The following is a 15000-nucleotide window of genomic DNA, read 5'->3' as shown; positions in this document are numbered from 1 at the left end:
TGAGAACTAGTTTTGTTTTTGTATGGGAAATGAAATATTAATGCAATGACGTAAGCCTAGAATAAAACAGATATAATAAGCTACACGAATGTATGTTTTTTTTCCTTAACACTTAAATATATAGCAATTAAGAAACGTTTTAGCGAACTATATAAAATCCGAACGGATACAGTTAGGATAGCCTAGGCTACGTTTTTTTTTTTTTATCAATAAAAAAGTTAAATCTTCAACATATTGGCTACATTATCAGCCAAAGCATGTTTCAAAGTATACTGACTGGGACAACATTTTCATACCTTACAAAGACGGAGTTGGCAACTAATTTGCAATTTCGCAATGAGATGCACAAATTAGTCAAGTGAAACAAAAACAGAGAAACACATTCCCTGGCCGACATGCCATTTAATAATATGTTATTTTCTGAGCCGGCTCCAGTCGTGCAAGAAGGATGTTTCCTGCAATGTAGGCTACAGAGCACACGAGAGCGGAACTCACCCGGGCTCGTCCGGTGGATTAACGCACCCAACACGCTGCACACCGCTGCATGCCTGCCGGAACAGGACGGCAGCAAGTCGGACCCTGGAGACGGGCACATTCGTCTTCATCTTTGTCTTCTAGTGATGATCTCTTCTAAGAAAATCAACGCCTAAACGCCCAATACAGCGAGCGAGTCCGGCGGGATACTTCTGTACAAGTTACGCATCGATAAGCTGTCCTGTGACGAGACAGCGGCTGCTGCTGCTGCTGCACCGTTTTTTAACTGCATGGCGATGTGATTGAGAAAAAATGTGAAGGGGCGAATGGGAGCTTTATCTGAGTCGGTCGGCAGCTAAGAGGCATGAGAGAAAGACGGACAAGTAGTCGTGGAACAGAAGAAAAGCGAGGGAAGAAAAATGTGGTTATCGTTGCCGTCTCGGATTCGTGTAAAGGCCCCGCGCTCGCTCGCTCTCCCTCCCCCCCCTCTCTCTCTCTATCTCTCTCTCTCTCTCCCAATTCAGCCAGCGCCACCACTTGTCACATCAAACGGCGTTGCCTGGGCGACGGCTCCACATGTTGCTGATGGTGAAACGGCGGAGGGAGGGCGGGGGCGGTTTTTGATGCCCTGGATCGAGCGTCCGTGGGAGAAAAACGGGGCGAAAAGCGAAAGAGAGGGATAGGGGAGGGGTAGGAGAGAACAAGATATTGGAAGTTTTTGTGACCAAAAAGCTTAGCATGCAGGAGCACATACTGAACACCAACAAAGTGATGAATCTCACACAACCCCCTCTCTGGAATAAGTCGCCTAAATGGAAAAAATCACTATCTCTCAAACAATATACTTTTGCTTAAATTATGTCCATATGTTGAACGTGTCCACAGCTAACTTTCTCCAATCTAGCCTTCTAGGAAACACAAAAGAGCAATTCCTTCCAAAACAATCTGATTCGGCTACAGAGCACAATGTTGAATTCATTTCATCACTCACTCTTTTCATTTCTATTTCTGGTAGGTGAGGGACAGTGTGTGCGTTTGAATACCTGACACCTACAGTGCCACGCACAAACATGACCAACTGCCATTTTAACCCTATCCTATAGGCCTACATGCACCGTAAATTCAACATCTGAGTCACTTTGAGTATTTGTGTGTACAGGTGTTTGTGTGAGTGTGTGTGTGTGTGTGTGTGTGCAGGCATGCTGGCACATCTTCACGCTGTTTGTGACCGGAGTTCACTAGACCCAAATGACCTCTAGCAGACTTGTGGGAGATGGAGCTCTGCATGGACACACACACGCACACACCAACACAAACACACACGCACACACCAACAGACACACACACACTGTCTGTATGGAGCACAGTGGACCCAGAGACCGACACGGCCTGCCTCTCACCAACTCACCACACACACACACACACACACACACACACACACACACACACACACACACACACACACACATAGACACACACACACATTCATTAATGCAGAGAAATGAGTGGTGAGGAGTGTGTGGGGGGTGGGGTGGCTTGTCACAATAGAGAGACAAGAAAGAGGCAGGTGGAACCAGGTCTCATTACTGGAGCCATAGAGACAGCCAGGGACAGAGAATAGGAAGGAGCACTTGCACACACACACACACACACACACACACACGCGCGTATAGGAGCTCTCTCTCTCTTTCTTTTTTTTCTCTCTCACACACACACACACACACACACACATAAGAACTCTCACTCTCTTTCTCTCTCTCTCACACTCTCTCACACACACACACATATAGAAACTCTCGCTACTTCTCTCTATCTCTCTCTGTCACACATGCACACACACACACACACACACACACACACACACACACACATAAATGAATGTCACAGCCCCCAATAGAACAAGAAAGAATAATTAAAAAATATGAGCAGCAGGATGCAACAAAAGACATCATTTGGCATTCAAAGGTCTGCAACAGCTGTACTCAGTCAAAGCGAGGCAAATGAGAGAGCCAACGACAGCTAGAGAGGGAGAGAGACAGAGAGAGAGAGAGAAAAGCACAGGCCTGAATGAGCTCGGAAAACACACACACACACACACACACACACACACGCACACAAAAGGCACGAGAGAAAAAAGGGCGCAGACGAGAGAATGGCAGAGGGGATAATGGCAGTGGACAAGGAGAAAGAGAGAGAGAGAAACGAGGGAATAATGGCAGTGGACAGGGAGAAAGAGAGAGAGAGAAACGAGGGAATAATGGCAGTGGACAGGGAGAAAGAGAGAGAGAGAGAAACGAGGATCAGCGGGGGGGGGGGGGAGTGAACTGAACGAAGACGGAGGGAGGGAAGGAGGGAGAAAGAGAGAAGGAGGGAGTGAGGTACAGTGGAGACAGTAAAGGGTGCGCTGAGAGATCCTCTTAAAAATTATACAAGAAGAAAAGAGGAACTACAAAAGGGGGTATAGAACACACACACACACAGATATGCATACACACACACACACACACACAGTTGTATGCACGCACACACTCACACAAACACACAGAAATGCATACACACACACACAGGCATTGACGCACACATAAGTTCGGTTTAAGGTGGAGTATTAATTTAAGCCCTCTCGTGCATAGGGGTGAAGACCCTGGTGCAGGTACGGATTACACACACTCACTGAGTTTCTCACCAACAGTCACATCAGTTAGTTCACTGAGCAATTCGTAACCCAGAGCTGTTACAGTAAGACTGATAATGAGATCATAAGAAACTATGTATGGTGTGTATGTGTGTGTGTGTCTGTGAGAGAGAGAGAGAGAGAGAGAGAGCAAAAAAACAGAGAAAGAGATAGAAAGGTATGGGAGAATGATGAACTACTTGAACTCTGCAGTGTCTGAGAAAGCATGCACGTACAGTACCACACACACACACACACATACACACATACATACACACACACACACACACACAGACACCCACACACACACACATACATACACACACACACACACACACACAGACACACACACACACACACACATTCATTCACTAACCTCTCCAACTCCAGTCTGTATAATTTTCAGCCCCGTCTCGCCTTCCAGAAAGTTCTTCTCAGCCACTGCGGGACAGAAACACAAACAGACCCTTATAATTTCACCCGCTCTCCCCATCTAAATTTCAGACCCCCTCACTAGAGATCCCAGCGTAGAGAGCAGGAGCCTGCCTGCTCCCCATGCATTACCCCTGACAGGAGCCCTAAACCACCCCGAAAAGGCTCTCTGATTATGCGCATAACACTCTATAAACCAAGATGGCAGCTATTATTTGGGCACGAAATGGAATCGCTTAAATCGAGCGTGCGCTATACTTCCGAGGCCGTGGGACTCCTATTACATTTTTCGCGAGCGGAAGGGAGACTATTATCAGACTGTGAGACATTGAGACTGTGAGATTCTGACCTCGGGTACATGAGACGGAGGCCGCGGGCTACAATCGATACAGATCCCCCGCCGTTTGGAAGTGCATCGTAATAGATCATTTGACACAGTGTGTCCCCAGGGGAAGTCTGACATCCAAGAATGACATTTTAAGGGAAGGTTTAGAGTGAGAAAAAAAAAACAAAACCGGGACAGGACATCCTGGGGTATCAAAGAAAAGAGCATTAGCCTACATTTCTAATAGACCTCTCCAGAATAAGTCCCGCCTCCTAACTTCCGTATCCATCCAACCTTCGGTCGTCAAATGTCTATGGGAAATAACATGGTGTTTTGAAAGATCGTACCTGTCAAACTCTGTAGGTGACAAAGTAGAAAAAGCTGCTGGGCAGATTGGCCTACACACTTCTGCCATCTAGTTTCCACTGGATTTTTTGATTTTCGGTGCTGTTTAAAGGTGCGATTTGTAGGATTGTTACCGAACGTTCTGTTGGCCAAAATCAAAACACTGGTGAACGTTCTCAAGACTACCAGACGCGAGCCTCTTCTGGGTTGCCAGATGTAATGAAGACTTAGCTAACGTTAGTTGACCTGCAGCTGCTTTCTCCAACCATGATCCAGCTACACATTACGGAAACAGTGAAAACAAAAAATACCTCTCTAACCAACATAACATATGTAGCTGAAGTTAGCGATGCAGATGAAGTTTAGCATAGGCTACCTGTTGTGGAGAAATATGGCCAGCTCTGCGTCAGACTTGATATTCTTCGTTTGACGAAGACGTCACCATCTCAGGAAGCTCCTCCGATGTCCACTTAATTTGTTTCTTGTTTTAATTTTGGAAATTTGCCTGCCTCTTATAGGCGTTCATGACTACAACTGACAGCTGTTGACAGTTGGCCTTTGCTAATTTGGCAACCCAAATGAGGACACGCTAGCCCATTATTAATACGCTATTCTAGAATTAATCGTTCAAAACACGGGGTTTCACGGGTTTTCACGGGTTAGAGTAATGTTGTCAAATAAGCCATTACTTCAATTCATCGTGTTTCCTCACTCTCTGACAACATATGGTGATCATTTTTGGAATGGTTACAGTTTATTTTCCATTATTTCCTACATACTGGACCTTTAAGTACTTAAGTACTTGAGCTTTAATGCTCACTGTGACAACACAAAGGAAAGAGAGACAGAACAAGGTCGAAGGTTGCCTGGAGGCCAACGGTCATCACACAATAAATCAAGTTCCTATGGAGAGGTATTAAGGGAGTCAAATGACAGAGGTGTCAGAGCATAGACACATGTACATGGAGTAGAACTATGGTTGGTTGTGTATTGTGATAGGGGATGGTTTTATTATGGGCGACCCAGAGACATGGTTGAGAGGTGACATGGTTGTACGTGGGGACAGAGGTGACATGGTTGTATGTGGGGACATGGTTGTATGTGTGGACAGAGGTGACATGGTTGTACGTGGGGACAGAGGTGACATGGTTGTACGTGTGGACAGAGGTGACATGGTTGTAGGTGGGGACAGAGGTGACATGGTTGTATGTGGGGACAGAGGTGAGGACAGAGGTGACATGGTTGTAGGTGTGGACAGAGTTGACATGGTTGTAGGTGGGGACTAGTGTGTTTAAGTGACAGGCTCTTACCCGCTTTGTTGGCCACATCCGCTGCACTCATGTTCTGGGAGTTCTGGCGGATGCGGAATGTTAAGGCAGGCCCAACCACACTGCCCACCATGCAGCCACAGATGTGAGAGAGACGGTAGGAGACAAAATCATATTAGCATGGACATACTGTAATCAAGAGGGGGGAAAACACCGGGATTTTTACTGTAAAGAGAGCTTTTAGCAGCTATAGTTTATTGTTAATGTCAACATCCAGCATTGACTTCTGGATAAACAGGCTAAAATTGGAATCAGTTTTCATTTTCTTCTTTGTTATTTGTTGGAGGATTCTATAACCAACCAAATTATTCAAAATCAATAAAATGTATTATTTCTAATTGAAGCAAATTATTATATCAGTAAACTGTCAGTTTTACTTTTCCTACGCATTTCATAAGTACTTTCATAAGTAAATGTCAAATCTCTACATGTTAGACTGAACTGCTGTATCCAACTCAGTGAGAGAAAACAGATATTGAATCTTTACTAACCCCCCTCCCCCACACACATACACACATAACAAACCCTGTGCCAAACTCTACCTGTAGGATGCTTTCTATTCAAATGCCAATACTCCCATGTAAATGGGTAGAATAGCCTATGCTAGGAATGTGGAAGTAATTGGTGTCACAGTCATTGACTTCCTGTTTCTCTCGCTGCCTAAAAGCCATGGCTTACTAGTTCTTCCACTACTCTTGTTTATTTCTTCCACTCTCCACTCTTTCATGCACACACACGCACGCACGTACGCACACACACACACACACACACACACACACACACACACACACACGCACCTGATGTTGATGAAACTGCTGGTGCTGAGGTGGATCCTCCGTGCAAGTGTCTCCAGCAGACGGAAACCATCATACAGGCTCAGGGGACTGAGAGAGAAGATCAGTAATATTTTACTGTACTGACACACACACACACACACACACACACACACACACACACACACACACACACACACACACACACTCCCTCCCTCACCTCTGGTTGGTGACTATGTAGCCGTACTCCTCCCTCACATGTGCTGGGTCTTCCACTTTCACTCCCTTCTCTATCAGCTCCATGTCCACAATGGACAGCCCCGGCCTGGTCGTTACCCCCGGGGCTGTGGTCAGAGGGGGGGCCGGCGTGGTGCTGGAGGTCAGGGGGGCTGTGGACGGGGGGCTCCGGCTGCCTCCTTTCTGCGTCTGCGTGTCACTGTTCTCCACCAGCTCAGTCTGAGCAGTGACAGAGAAGAATACAAACATCTGGTTCAGCAGCTGATGGTCTAAAGCGGCGTTTCCCAAACGTTTTTTTTTATTTCTCTCACAACACACTAGGGGTACCATGAGACATTCTAACAGCACACCACCATGATTTTAAACATACAAAAGTGACAAAACAACATCTTACTGTAATTTTGTACATTTTGCTGTTTATTGACTCTGCAATACACTAAAGACATGAAATGTGATTTAAATAGCTAACAATTTTGCCTGATAGTTAACTATCATCAACAACAATAAAAACTCAATATGAAGTTTTCCTTACTACAATATCCCAGTTATCTACCTGTGATATTAAATCCCCATATCATCCATCTATAATACCCTAGTAATCTCCATGCATCGGACTTGCTTCCTGCTTGGATATGCTATGCAGGGAGCCGTCTCATGACAGAACAAAAGTTGAGGTCCAGTCAGGCTGAGGGCCAGATAAGGAAGTGCAATGGAGCACTAAGGCTGAGTGATTGAGTGTGTGTGTGTGTGTGTGTGTGTGTGTGTGTGTGTGTGTGTGTGTGTGTGTGTGTGTGTGTGTGTTGTGGCGGCGGTGGTGTGAAGAGATGGAGTTGGGCAGGGAGCAAGACGTACCTCCTTCAGAGTGACGGCAGCACTTAGTGGAAACTTATCTGGAGGAGACAGAGACAGAGACTGGCAATTCAATTACTGTAACACAGAATAGTCTAAAGTGTACAGTATGTTTGTGTGTGTGTGTGTGCGTGTGCGTGTGCGTGTGCGTGTGTATGTGTGTGCGTGTGTGTGAGCACCTGTGTTTTTCTGCTGGCCCTGTTGTTTCTGTAGTGCTACAGAGAGCCTGTAGAGCTGCTGAGGACTCAACTCTTGGGGGTCCACACCGTACCTCTCCAATATGGCAGCCATCCGGGCCAGTGTCTCATCTGCACACACACACACACACACACACACACACACACACACAGGGGGTGGGGATTAACACACAAAGATTTATGACTGGATTCTCATGTGTATGCATTAAGCATTAATGAATTCAAAACCCTATTTATGCGAGACACATGTAAACATGTATGCATACACTAACATATTTATTGTACACATTAACATAGCTTACATACACTAACATATTTATTGTACACATTAACATAGCTTACATACACTAACATATTTATTGTACATTAACATAGCTTACATACACTAACATATTTATTGTTACGCATTAACATAGCTTACATACACTAACATATTTATTGTACACATTAACATAGCTTACATACACTAACATATTTATTGTACACATTAACATGGCTTATATACACTCAAATATTGATCATCATGCACAGTTTGTGTAACTCAACACACCTCCAAACACACACATGCACACACACAAACAAACAAACAAACAAGCCCAGGCACACAGCCAATGAGGCAATCCTTCTCCTTAAACCCAAATCCGAAGTTTACCTCCAACTCTCATCTCACCCCTTACTCCTAATCCACCTAATATAATATAATCCAATCACAGGACATTGTGTGTGGCCTTCTCACCATTAATCCAGGGATATAAAGTGATATCTGTGTAAAATGCTGTACAACATTTTTGTAATAGATGTGAACATTTAGGAGTTGGCTTGTACAAAAATTTTATTCTTTAAAGTTTTTAAATATATATATTCATATAGTTAATTCATAAAGTTATATTTTATTGTATCGTATTGTATCGTACCGTACAACCATCTTCGAGAGAGATCCCAACACACATCTCACCCCTTAGTCCTAATCTCACTTAATCTAATCTAATCCAATACGATCTAATCTGACCCCACACCGTGTACTCCCTCCTTCTCAACCCCAAGACTGACCTGTAGTCTCAGGGCTGTAGTCCTGGGCAACTGTAGTAGTAACTGGGGTCGTATCATATTGTATCATATCATACCATATGATATTGTACTGAATTGTACCATATCATGTCATATCATATTGAATTGTACTGTATTGTATCATATCGTATTGTATCTTATTGTATCATATCGTACCATATTATATTGTATATTGTATTGTATCATATCTATTGTATTGTATCACATCACATGGCATGGCATGGCATCGCAGCGTATTGTATTGTATCGTATCGTATCGTATTGTATCGTATCGTATCGTAGTCGTTTGATATCGTGGTCGTTTGATATCGTATCAGTCGTATTATATCGTATAGTATGGATTCATACCATCTATCCCCGAGAGCGAGCTGTAGTCCTGGGCAACGGCAGGCCGGTGTTGGGCACGGGGTCGGCTGACGGGCGGCTGGTACTGGTCGGTGTAGTCCTGCAGCAGGTCCAGGTCCTCGTAGTAGGGAGCGGCCGCGTGCACTGCTGCCCCCCGGTGGTGAAAGGAGGGCTGCGCGGACGACAGGTAGTGGGAGAGCAGGTCCTGCAGGAGTTGGCGTTCGTGCTCGCGCTCCCTCTGCTGCTGCTGGGAGACACCTGAGCGTGAGGAGGCGGAGGAGACGCGGGGGTGCGACCCCATGGAGGGGAGCCCACGCTCCGTGTCGTCTTGGTAACCATGCTTAATTGAAAAGAAAACAAGAGAGATGAGCAGGGAGAGTGTGTTTTAGTAACAGATTAAACTAGGTTGTGAAAGGTTTTTGTTTTTATTGTTGTTGATTATTTATGAGGCAGCGAGCATATTGTGGATCCTGGCTGACAGTTACTGCTTTAGTGAGATGTTTATTTGCCTGTCAATGTGGCTGCCTCTTTATCTGTGTGTGTGTCTCTGTGTGTGTACAGACTTTAGTGTTAGTGCAGGTAGGAGCACAAGCACCTGTGTGTGTGTGTGTGTATGTATGTGTGTGTGTGTGTGTGTATGTGTGTGTGTGTGTGTGTGTGTGTATGTGTGTGTATGTGTGTATGTGTGTGTGTGTGTGCTGTGTGTGTGTGTGTGTGTGTGTGTGTGTGTGTGTGTGTGTGTGTGTGTGTGTGTGTGTGTGTGTGTGGCATCCCTACCTGGTGGTAAGTGTAGGGGTCTAGTGGTATGGCTTGCATATGCATGGAGCTCTGGGGAGGGTCTACTATCATGTAGTCAACATAGTTCTGGGGCTGAGTGTTCTGGTGCTGAGTGTTCCCGGCTTTAGAGCTGGAGCCTTTAGAGACAGATGGCTGAGCAGGTCTGAGAGACAGAGAGAGAGAGAGAAGGAAAGAGAGAGAGAGAGAGAGAGAGAGACAGAGGCAGAGAGAGAGAAAAAGAGAGAGCAGGGGAAGGAACAATGAAGACAAATAGGAAAATGGTAGAAAAATAATGTGTGTTAGTGTGTGTGTGTGTGTGTGTGTGTGTGTGTGTGTGTGTGTGTGTGTGTGTGTGTGTGTGTGTGTGTGTGTGTGTGTGTGTGTGTGTGTGTGTGTGTGTGCGCCTTACTGTGACGCTGGTTTCTGGCCTTTCACATTGCCAGAGCGGGGAACTCTGCCCAGCTCCTTAGCAATGATGTACTGAGTGATGTCATCATGCCACGAGAGCCCTGCAGACCAGTGACATCATAGCAAACAATCCACATGTCAAATAACACTTTCAACACACACACAATCAGTTCAGACTTTAAGTTCACATCTTCATTAGTGTTAAGTTCATTGAAAATACTTTTATTGCAAAAAAATATTCAGTGAAATAAAATGACACATTGCATCAGTATTTATCAGTGTGCCTCAAAATTAGGGCTGCACAATTAATCCAATTTTTAATCTAAATCGCTGTTTGAAATAATGCATTTAACTAATCGAAAAGGCTCAAATTAATTAAGCAGCTCGCAACTCTGTCGCAATGGTTAATCTTGTCACATCTATGATTTTTAATATTCATGTCGTCCTCCTTGTGTGACAGACAGTGAAGCTAACCAATCAGAAGAGCTGTGCTTCTCATTCACTAGGCATGCTCACCAATCAGAAGAGCTGTGCTTCTCATGCACTAGGCATGCTCACCAATCAGAAGAGCTGTGCTTCTCATGCACTAGGCATGCTCACCAATCAGAAGTGGCCCAACTTAAAGCGGAATTTGGAATACTGAACTGAAGCTTGACTTTAAAAAAAGATATCGCAAATCAAATCTGAAAAATTGCATTTCAATATTTTCACAAAATCGTGCAGCCTATTGGAAATGTGACCTGCATTCCTGGTAGGTGTTGAACAGTGAAGCCTTCAGGTCAAATAGATTCGGAGGTCAGTTGGACAGGACAGAAGGACAGAAGCCTTCAGCATCAGTTTATGTGGTATGACTGTCTGACATTACACGTCTACATCAACTGTATATGAGCGTGTACTGATGTTCACAGGTGAGTGTCTGTATGTGTGTTTATGTGTATGTGTATACTGTATGTGTGTGTGTGTGTGTGTGTGTGTGTGTGTGTGTGCACATCCGTGTGTGTGTGTGTGTGTGTGTACGTGTGTGTGTGTGTGTGCGCGCATGCGTACTGTATGTGTGTGTGTGTGTGCGCGCATATGTGTGTGAGTGTGTGTGAGCATATGTGTGTGTGTGCATGTGTGTGTGTGTGTCTGTGTGTGTGTGTGTGTATGTGTGTGTGTGTGTGTGTGTGTGTGTGTGTGTGCTTGTCTCACCCTGCATCATCAGCTCCTTGAGGACCTGCTGTAGTCTCTGTAGAATGGGCACCGTGAGCTGGTACTGGACCCTCTCCTGTGGGGAGTTCAGACACTGCCCAAATAATCTGTCTGTAAAACACACACACACACACACACACACACACACACACACACACACACACACACACACACACACACACACGTAAGTATATTTACACAAGCACAGCACAGAACTTTACTTTACATTTTATTCATCAAAGATATGACTACCAGCAGCACACATACACTGTAATCTGCCTCAGAGCCCCTTTGTACCTGTGATTGGCTGAGAGGAGGCTTGTCACTTACACGCTGGTGATTTGCTCACATGTCTCTGTTCATGCCGAGTGTATAATTGTGGGTTTGATAGCATGGCACTACTTAAAGGGATTAGGACTAGGCAGTGCAGTGGCAGCTCTGCGTCGTCCCCAGAAAAGGCAACAGGCGTGGTGAGTCAGAGACCTGGGAGCAAAACACACAAACACACACACACACACACACACACACACACACACACACACACACACACACACACACACCAACACACACACAAAACATGTGTGGTGAGTCAGAGACCTGGGAGAGATTCTGGTTGTGATGCTACGCCTGGCGCAGGCGGCACACAAAGATGCAGCTCTTGGATATGTCCCAAAAAAAGCATAATTAAATTCCATTCCGTCACATGCATGCGCACACACACACACACAACCCTAAGTTTTAAATTATGCTCAATGTGTGACTCATGTTAGAGGTAGAAAATAGAATAACTCTGAAAGAAACTGCTGATGTAAACTGGGACCCCCCCCCCATCTCTCTCTGTCTCTCACTGTATGTCCTCTCTCTCTCTCTCTCTCTCTCTCTCTCTCTCTCTCTCTCTGTCTCTCTATATCCTGCACTATCTCTGCATGGCCCCCATGGTTCCCAGTCCCAGCTTACTCCTCCCTCTCTCCTTTTTCTTCCTCTCCTTCCCTCTCTCTCTCCTCCCCCTTTCTCTGCCTGTCCCAGTGCGCCCCCTTCCAGAGGTCTGACTCATAGTGCCATAGTGCTCACTGCTATATATAAGTCAGAGGGAATCTAATCGCTCAGTAATTAAGAGAGACCCACTGGAGTTGCAGGAAAACTCTTTCAATACAAATGGGACTTCAGTGTGTGTGTGAGTGTGAGTGTGTGTGTGTGTGTGTGTGTGTGTGTGTGTGTGTGTGTGTGTGTGTGTGTGTTTATGCAAAGCAGTCTGGGGAAGAGCTGTTAACTTAATATGTCATGCAACTTATAATCGTGAGTTATTGGTTTTGGCCTTTATTATTTTCTTCTCTTGTTTATACATCTGTGCAACATCAGGGAGATTATCTCTCTTTGCCAGAGGACAGGTAACTGTATTTTCTGTATATGTGAGTTAGAATGTAGAATGTATGCATTACAGCATGTATAGAATGTATGCATTACAGCCAGACAGGCACAAAGAGTATGAAATCGGATAGAACTGATTGGCATAGAACAGAATACTGCTGCATTGCTCACACAAACTAGGTGTTTGTTTTACTCAAACAGCAGAATATGAAGTCATTTACCTCCACATGAACCATTAGAAGAACGTCACATCAAATCAAAGAGAGTGTATGGATATATGGGAGAGACAGAAAGAGTAGAGAGAGGGAGAGAGAGTGGAGTGCGTAAGCAAGTGACTGTGACTCATCCTTTTTTTGTCTGCGCAGAATGAATGATTGTGGGGGCGTGCTCCCAGCTGCCATCAGCCTGATGATGTCAGTGTTACCGTGACAACAGTGAGGAGGACAGAGAGAGAGAGAGAGAGAGAGGGTGAAAGAGAATGAGCATCTGAGACTGAAACAGGTGACAGAGGCTGTGGCCTTCTCCACTCTGGTGTACTCTCTTAAACAAACAAACACACACACACACAGACACACACACACACACACACACACACACACACACGCGCACACACACACACACACACACACACACACACACACACACACACACACACACACACACACACTGACAAACATACACAGACAAGTCCCCCTCTCAGAGATGAGTGCTTCACGCTTTGGTCAAATAAACACACACACACACACACACACACACAATAACACACACACACACACACACATAAGTAGTGAACGTAGTCATCCTCTCAGAGATAAGAGCTTCATGCTGAACATGCTGCTGGTAAAGTAGAAGGAGGTCAGAGGAAAAAAGAGGGATAGAGAGAGAGGGAGAGAGAGATAGAGGATCCTGTCTGCTCAATGAAGCACCAGCATACCTGTTTGTCAGAGTGGCTTCCTTACTTCAGCACGCACACACACACACACACACACACACACACACACACACACACACACACACACACACACACACACAGAGGCCAGAGTGAGTATGCATTGATCCGAGGGTAACCGTGCCTCTTAGCAGGAGAGAACCTTAGCTTTAGGCACACAGGTGCTTACCATTACTGCTGTGCAGTCACACACACACACACACACACACACACACACACACACACACACACACACACACACACACACACACACACACCTCATTAGAGGCACCTGGGCAGGTATTTTATAAAGCGTCTCACAGCAGGCTCACTTCTCATTAGTAAGAGCTCAAACTACTGAAGTAATGGAGTCTGAGGCTACAGCTGAGCTTCACATTAGCCTGGCTGTCTAATGGCTGCATTCCCCTCTACTAACATGAGAAATCATCACCTCCATTACCTCATGTCACATCTATTGCAGAAAGGTGCTCCCATCTGTCTGTCTGTATCTATCTGTCTACAGCGGGAAAAATAAGTATTGAACAAACATTTTTTTCAGTAAGTATATTTCCACAGTGAGGCTATTCACATGATATTTTCCCCAGACATTAGTATTAACTCAGGTAATCCACACATATAAAACATTAAAGTCCATACGTAGAGTTATGTGTAATAAAGTGGAATGACACAGGACAAAAAATATTGACGTGTTCAATATTTATTTTCCCCACTGTATCTATCTATCTATTTATCTATCTATCTATCTATCTATCTATCTATCTATCTATCTATTTACTGTATCTATCTACTGTATCTATCTACGGTATCTAACTATCTATCTATCTATCTACTGTATCTATCTACGGTATCTATCTATCTATCTATCTATTTACTGTATCTATCTACTGTATCTATCTACGGTATCTAACTATCTATCTATCTATCTACTGTATCTATCTATATATCTATCTATCTATCTATCTATCTATCTATCTATCTATCTACTGTATCTATCTATCTATCTATCTATCTATCAATCTATCTACCCACCTATCTATATGTCTGTTTGTCTATCTATCTATCTATCTATCTATCTATCTATCTATCTATCTACCTATTTATCTATCTATCTATCTATCTACTGTATCTATCTATATATCTATCTATCTATCTATCTATCTATCTACTGTATCTATCTACTGTATCTATCTACGGTATCTAACTATCTATCTATCTACTGTATCTATCTATATATCTATCTATCTATCTATCTATCTATATCTA

The 15000-nt window shown here is 44.3% G+C and overlaps 1 protein-coding gene across 4 annotated transcripts in view; it reads right to left on the bottom strand.

Moving 5' to 3' along the window:
* Positions 1–15000, bottom strand: part of ptprna (protein tyrosine phosphatase receptor type Na) — a 50330-nt gene that overhangs the window by 24189 nt on the left and 11141 nt on the right. For 2 of the 4 annotated variants that reach the window (XM_042075479.1, XM_042075489.1), the window contains exons 3-12: positions 11421–11531; positions 10231–10330; positions 9822–9984; positions 9048–9384; positions 7614–7742; positions 7438–7475; positions 6569–6804; positions 6373–6459; positions 5558–5637; positions 3522–3586 (exon numbers count right to left, since the gene is read on the bottom strand). In XM_042075479.1, coding sequence (XP_041931413.1) covers positions 3522–3586; positions 5558–5637; positions 6373–6459; positions 6569–6804; positions 7438–7475; positions 7614–7742; positions 9048–9384; positions 9822–9984; positions 10231–10330; positions 11421–11531 — 1346 coding nt within the window. The other 2 variants (XM_042075497.1, XM_042075504.1) reach the window with 2 other exon arrangements.

This window comes from Alosa sapidissima, chromosome 2 (genome assembly GCF_018492685.1).
Source record: "Alosa sapidissima isolate fAloSap1 chromosome 2, fAloSap1.pri, whole genome shotgun sequence".
NCBI classification, from domain to species: Eukaryota; Metazoa; Chordata; class Actinopteri; order Clupeiformes; family Clupeidae; genus Alosa; species Alosa sapidissima.
The sequence above is the reverse complement of the archived record's forward strand: the minus strand, read 5'-3'. Positions and strand labels throughout refer to the sequence as shown.